At 38.2% G+C, this 7516-nt stretch overlaps 1 protein-coding gene across 3 annotated transcripts in view; it reads left to right on the plus strand.

The window, feature by feature from the left end:
• Positions 1 to 4427, plus strand: part of LOC134359555 (NACHT, LRR and PYD domains-containing protein 1 homolog) — a 37219-nt gene extending 32792 nt beyond the window's left edge. For all 3 annotated transcript variants that reach the window (XM_063072993.1, XM_063072991.1, XM_063072992.1), the window contains exon 9: positions 3504 to 4427. In XM_063072993.1, coding sequence (XP_062929063.1) covers positions 3504 to 3885 — 382 coding nt within the window. In that variant the 3' untranslated portion in view covers positions 3886 to 4427. The remainder of the gene's footprint in view (positions 1 to 3503) is intronic.
• Positions 4428 to 7516: the final 3089 nt, after the last annotated feature.

The following is a 7516-nucleotide window of genomic DNA, read 5'->3' on the forward strand; positions in this document are numbered from 1 at the left end:
TTCTGACTCTCTTTTTACTCTTTCTTCTCCTCGCCTGCCCGTCACCTCCCTCTGCCGCCCCTCCTTCTTCCCTATCTCACATGGTCCACTGTTTCCTTCTTCAGCCCGTTACCTCTTCCACTTATCACCTCCCATCATCTATATAACCATATAACAATTACAGCACGGAAACAGGCCATCTCGGCCCTTCTAGTCCGTGCCGAACTCTTACCCTATCCTAGTCCCACCGACCTGTACTCGGTCCATAACCCTCCATTCCCTTCCTGTCCATATATCTATCCAAATTAACTTTAAATGGCAACATCGAACCTGCCTCAACCACTTCTGCTGGAAGCTCGTTCCACACAGCTACCACTCTCTGAGTAAAGACGTTCCCCCTCATGTTACCCCTAAACTTTTGTCCTCTAACTCTCAACCCATGTCCTCTTGTTTGAGTCTTCCCCACTCTCAATGGAAAAAGTCTAACCACGTCAACTCTATCCATCTCCCTCATAATTTTAAACACCTCTATCAAGTCCCCCCTCAGCCTTCTACGCTCCAAAGAATAAAGACCTAACTTGTTCAACCTTTCTCTTTAACTTAGGAGATGAAACCCAGGCAACATTTTAGTAAAGCTCCTCTGTACTCTCTCAATTTTATTGACATCTTTCCTATAATTCGGTGACCAGAACTGTACACAATACTCCAGATTTGGCCTTACCAATGCCTTATACCAATTCAACATTACATCCCAACTCCTTTACCCAGTGCTCTGATTAATAAAGGCAGCAAACCAAAAGCTTTCTTCACCACCCTATCCACATGAGATTCCATCTTCAGAGAACTATGCACCATTATTCCTAGATCCCTCTGTTCTACAGCATTCTTCAATGCCCTACCATTTACCATGTATGTCCTATTTTGATTAGTTCTACCAAAATGTAGCACCTCACATTTTTCAGCATTAAACTCCATCTGCCATCTTGCAGCCCACTCTTCTAACTGTCCTAAATATCTCTGCAAGTTTTGAAAACCCACCTCATCATCCACAACTCCACCTATCTTAGTATCATCTGCATACTTACTAATCCAATTTACCACCCCATCATCCAGATCATTAATATATATTACAAACAACATTGGACCTAGTACAGATCCCTGAGGCACACCGCTACACACCGTCCTCCAATCTGACACACAGTTATCCACCACTACGCTCTGGCATCTCCCAGCTAGCCACTGCTGAATTCATTTTACTACTTCCATATTAATGCCTAACGATTGAACTTTCCTAACTAACCTTCGTGTGGAACCTTGTCAAAGGCCTTACTGAAGTCCATATAGACAACATCCACCGCTTTACCCTCGTCAACTTTCTTAGTAACCTCATCAAAAAATTCAATAAGATTTGTGAAACATGACCTTCCATGCACAAATCCATGTTGACTTTGTCTATCCAGATAATTATATATATCATCTCTAAGAATACTTTCCATCAATTTACCCACCACTGACATCAAACTCACAGGCCGATAATTGCCAGGTTTACTCTTAGAACCCTTATTAAACAATGGAACCACATGAGCAATACGCCAATCCTCCGGCACCATCCCCGTTTCTAATGACATTTGAAATATTTCTGTCAGAGCCCCTGCTATTTCTACACTAACTTCCCTCAAGGTCCTAGGGAATATCTTGTCCGGACCTAGAGACTTATCCACTTTTATATTCCTTATAAAAGAGTTTCTCGCCAGTACTTCCTCTTCTTTAATTGTCATACTTTCCATAACTACCCTTCTTGTTTCCTTTACCTTACACAATTCAATTTCTCTCTTCATCCCCTCTCCCCCACCCACACACCTGATTTCACCTATAACCTGCTGGCTTGTAATCCTTCCCATTCTCCCACCTTCCTCATTCTGGCTTCTTCCCCCTTCCTTTCTAGTGCTAATGACGAAATAGCAACTGCTTATTCCTCTGCATAGATGCTGCCCAAGCTGTGGAGTTCCTCCAGCATTTTGTGTATGTTACTTTGGATTTCCAGCATCTGCAGGATCGCTTGTGTTAATGAATTGTTTCTATTGGCAGCAAAGAATGAGAGGACACAGAAATACTTAGCAGAAAATAAAATCCAAGGAAATTTTTGTTTATTCTGTACATTTAATGCAACTTTTCAAACGAGATTCATAAATATGTGAACAATAGACTCACATGTTTGCTGGAAAGATCAGGAAGTGTGACCGGTTATAGAGTTTTGAAGTGGCTGCATGGGCACAGTGGGATGATGGGTCACTTTCTCATTGTACAATTCTGAGTTTATCAAGACCTGGGCAATGAAGTCAATAAGGTGTGTCTTCGCTTATCAACTGGCCTCTGAAAGCACACACCCATTCCTCAAACATACTGTAATTGACTTGTGCACGAGTAGAACAGCGTGACCTCTGTCACTTACACTGTTCTGAAGTCAGGTAAGAAAAATGCTATTTTCATACATAATTCAGGCACAGTTGTGTATATTGACCATTTGGTAAACTATGTATTCTTGAATTTTTTTACTTGCAATATCAATCAACATTCACAAAACAGGTGTTAAAAGTCAATAGAAACTACAAGCTATGTTACTTTGAATTTAGTAAAGGAGTTGTCCCTTTGTTGGTCTGTGTATTTTGCATCTTTTTGTTCTATTCTTTTCTCGTCTGCAGGAAGCCAAAATGGCTCCAGTAATCTGTTATGCATAATGGAAGCTATGCTTTTCAAAGACCGTTATTGCCTGGTTTGTCTGCAATCTGTCCTTGCCCAGATATTATGTTAACCCTTGCCTTACTGCAACTTGCACAGGTGGTCAAAACTGAGTTTTCTTGATTCTTGGTTTACAGTACTGTACAAAGGTCTGAGGCACATATATATAGCTAAGGTTAGTAATGTTATTATTGCACTGGACTGCTGATGCAAAAAAAAACAACTCCATGGGTCAATGTGAGTAACGATAAACCTGACAGACTGTTGTGTGAGGCCTGATGGACTGTCTACTGTGGACTGAGAACAGGAAGGGGGCAGGGAGAGTGGACTCATGGTTGGGAAAAGGGGAAAGGAGAGGGGAGGGAGTGGTAAGCATCAGAGAGACATTCTGTAATGATCAATAAACCAATTGTTTGTAATCAAAGTCCTGGCATTCCTTCTCTGCCACCTGTGCCACACCCTTCCTGAGGCGATTCATTCCCAACATCCTTTGCTCCCACCAGAGTTACAAACTTGATTTCCTCTCTATGTTGACAAATACAGAGCTGTGAAAAGGTCTATGCACCTTAGCTGTTTATATGTGGGATATGGGGAGAAGGCAGGAACTGGATACTGATTGTGGATGATCAGCCATGATCACAGTGAATGGCCGTGCTGGCTCGAAGGGCCGAATGGCCTACTCCTGCACCTATTGTCTATTGTCTATGTGCCTAAGACTTTTGCACAGTTCTGTATATACATACACTTGAAGCATCTGCTAAAGATAATTTCCTTCTTGTTTTCAGTATATGTGCAAACAACTTCAGTGATGTTGCACAGAGAAACATTGCACAGGTGGAGTCATGTTGTGGGCTGCAAGTCATCACTAAAATCAAAGATGATGAAGAGCTCTTACAACGAGTTGAAACGCAGGTCGAAGAACTGCTCTCTTCCTGTCCAAAGTATGACAAGGAATGGCTTCAGAAAATACTGAGAACGATTTTAAAAGACCTGGAGGATGAGAGCTGCATACCTGACCAAAGGACCCGTGCTAAGGTTGGAAAGATAAAAGCAAATATCAACAAGCTTCTTCAGAAGAGCAAGAATGCAGCAGATAATGATCCAAGCCATGAAAGAAGGGTGCAGTTCCTGACCACTTCGTCACTTTCTTTGCAGGATATCGTATAATCACCATTGTTTTTTTCCTGTGTTACATGCTCAAGGAGATCTGTTTTTTTTGTGAGAATGATGTAATGGTCTTTTGGAGGTCACCTGATGTGATTTTCCCGCCGATGTGAGGTCATGTGATGACATGTGCCCCTTGACTATATAAGGGTCGACTCAGGTGACACAGTTGGTTTTTGAGTTTGTAGATTTCCAGGTAGAACGTGTTGTGCCTCCGTTTCTGTTGCGTGTTTGTTTTTGTGACGCAGTTTCATTTTTAAAACAGTAATTTTCAAACGTACTTTTTGTAGTTTTCTTGGCTAGTCTATGCTAATATTTCATTTTCTTGTTTAATTATATGGTCTGTTGTAGGTTAACGGTTTTCTTTATATGTACCTGTTTTTTCTTTGTATTATATCGTTTTCGTTTTAATCGGTGTACTTTTTTTTATTCCTTTACTGTTTTATAACTTTAGCTGATCTTTTTATATATATACTTTCTTTTAGTGAGCGTCTATCGGAAGTCATGGGGGTAGTTCTAGTGCTCGCTTCTTTCTGGCTGGTCTATCTTAGATTTAGCTTTGGGGTTACGGGGGTGGGGGGGGCTTCACTTTTTAGTTTTTCTTTCTTCTTGGTCTACTTATATTACCGAAGTATTGGTCACGTTCTCTTTCCCGTTATCTCTTGTTTACTCTGTTCCCTTTCCGGGTTCGTGGGTCGAACCTATTGTCAATCCTCCTTTATTTGAGGGTTGACTTTAGGGATTATGGAGTCTATTATTAATTTTGTCTCTTGGAATACTAATGGTCTTAATCATCCAATTAAAAGGAAAAAAGTCTTTAAAGTATTCTGGAGACTGAAAGCACATATTCTATTTTTATAAGAGACCCATGTGCGAAGGGGGGACAGATTACGTTTTTTTAAGTTCTGGAAGGCTCAACACTTCCATTCGAATTCCGACGCCAAAATTCGAGGAGTTTCTATTTTTATAGATCCCACAATCACTTTTGTGCAACACGATATTATTTCGGATCCGAATGGTAGATTTCTATTGGTTAGTGGTTTATTCTTTAATAAAAAGGTAGTTTTGGTTAACATCTATGCTCTTAAACTGGACTGTCCGGAATTTTATAAATCATTATTTAATTTGTTCCCGAATTTGAATGAGTTTTCACTGATCTGGGGTGGAGATCTTAATACTTGTTTATCCCCATTATTGGACCGTTCGGCTCCGTTATGGACTCTACCCAATAAATCTGCAACCTTGATTAATTCATTTCTCTCAGATTCCGGGTCGACGGACATTTGGCATTTTTTGCATCCTCAGGAAAAAGATTTTTCTTTTTTTTCACATGTTCATCATTCCTATTCAAGAATTGATTATTTTTTTATTGACTCTCGTCTTATTTCTTCAGTGGTTAAATGTGAATATGACTCTATAACCATTTCGGATCATGCTCCACTTAAGCTTTCTATTAAAATATTGGCCAATACACAAAATAAAAGACAATGGCGTTTTAATTCGCTGTTGCTTCAGGACTCGGATTTTGTTAACTTTATGAATGAACAGATTGATCTCTTTTTTACAATCAACTGTACAGAGGATATATCCATGAACACCCTTTGGGATACTTTTAAAGCTTATATTCGTGGTCAGATCATCTCGTATTCTGCTGCTTTGAGGAAGAAGCTGAAGCAGGAGGAGCTGGTAATTGTGAGCAAGATTAGGGAAATTCATAAGAAATATGTTACAGATCCCTCTGAGAAGTTGTATAAACAAAGAACTGAACTTCAAATGGAACACAGTTTATTACTTTCGTCCTCGATTGCAAATCAATTAATGAAACCAAGAAGCGAATTTTATATACATAGTGACAAAGTTGGTAAACTGTTGGCTAATCAGTTGAGGACTAACTATACTAAATTTCAAATTAATCAGATTTATAATCAAAAAGATCAACTGATATTTGATCAAGCTGAGATTAATCAATCCTTTTTTGACTTTTATTCCTCCTTATATCAATCAGAGTTTCCACGAGATTCTAAACATATGTATGACTTTTTAGATAACCTAGATTTCCCTAAGATTTCACACGATATATCTTCTATGTTAGACACTTCCTTTACCACTGATTTAAGAATGTTATTTTTTCTATGAACCCGGGGAAAGCTCCTGGTCCTGATGGGTTTACCGCGGAATTTTATAAATTTTTTGCATCCTCATTAATCCCTTGGTTATTCAGTGTTCTGGAGGCCTCATTAAAACTTGGTAAACTTCCCGAATCCTTTTATAGAGCATCGATCTCTTTAATATTAAAGAAGGATAAAGACCCTGCTCAATGTGCATCTTATAGACCAATATCTTTATTAAATGTTGACTCTAAAATTTTTTCTAAATTATTAGCAAACAGATTAGAAAAGGCACTTCCTTATATTATCTCGGAAGACCAAACGGGTTTTATTAAAAGTAGTTACTCTTTTTATAATATTCGTACACTGTTAAACATTGTCTATACCCCGTCACAAAATGATCCTGAATGCGTCATTTCCCTAGATGCTGAAAAAGCCTTCGATAGGGTCGAATGGCCTTACTTATGTAAGGTGCTTGAAATGTTTAACTTCAGCCCGAAATTTATATCCTGGATCAAATAGTTATATCATTCTCCTATGGCCTCAGTTCGTACTAACTCTTTAAATTTTCTCTTTTCCTCTTTTTCTCCTCTTCTTCGAGGTACCAGACAAGGTTGTCCTCTTAGTCCTTTATTATTTGATATTGCATTAGAACCTCTTGGAATTGCGATTCGAGAATCTCCAAATATTATTGGTATAACTCGTGGTTTAAAGTCTCATAAAGTATCACTTTATGCTGATGATTTACTTTTATATATTTCTAATCCTCAAAAATCTATTCCTGCAGCTTTAGATTTATTAGCACAATTTAGTCTTTTTTCAGGTTATAAGTTAAATCTCAGTAAGAGTGAACTTCTCCCGATTAATAAGCAAGTTCCCTTATATCAGAATCTCCCGTTTAAATTGGTTAATAATCATTTTTCATATCTTGGGATTAAAATTACCTGTAAACATAAGGATTTATTTAAGACTAATTTCCTACCCTTAATTGATCACATTACACAACTTCCATTTAAATAGTCTCCACTTTATTTAACTTTGATTGGTCGTATTAATGCTGTTAAGATGTTTATTCTGCCAAAAATTTTATATGTATTTCAGGCATTACCGATTTTTTGTTCCAAAATCCTTTTTTGACAAAGTTAACTCTAAAATTTCTTCATTTATTTGGCAAAATAAAAACCCAAGACTGGGTAGAATACATCTACAGAAAGCTAAGAGAGATGGAGGTTTGGCATTACCTAACTTTAGATTCTATTATTGGGCAATTAATATTCGACACATGAAATTTTGGTTATTTGACCAAGATACAGTATCCATTCCTAAATGGGTAGTATTGGAATTACAATCTGCTCAAGGTTATGCACTTGGCTCCATTTTAGGTTCTTCTCTTCCTTACTTGAAACGCCATAAACAAGTTTCTAACCCGATAGTTAAACATACCTTACGTATTTGGTTTCAATTCCGAAAATTTTTCGATCTTAATCAATTTGGGCTTGCGATTCCTATTTTAGGCAACATATTCT

This window comes from Mobula hypostoma, chromosome 20 (assembly GCF_963921235.1).
Source record: "Mobula hypostoma chromosome 20, sMobHyp1.1, whole genome shotgun sequence".
In the NCBI taxonomy this organism is placed as follows: domain Eukaryota; kingdom Metazoa; phylum Chordata; class Chondrichthyes; order Myliobatiformes; family Myliobatidae; genus Mobula; species Mobula hypostoma.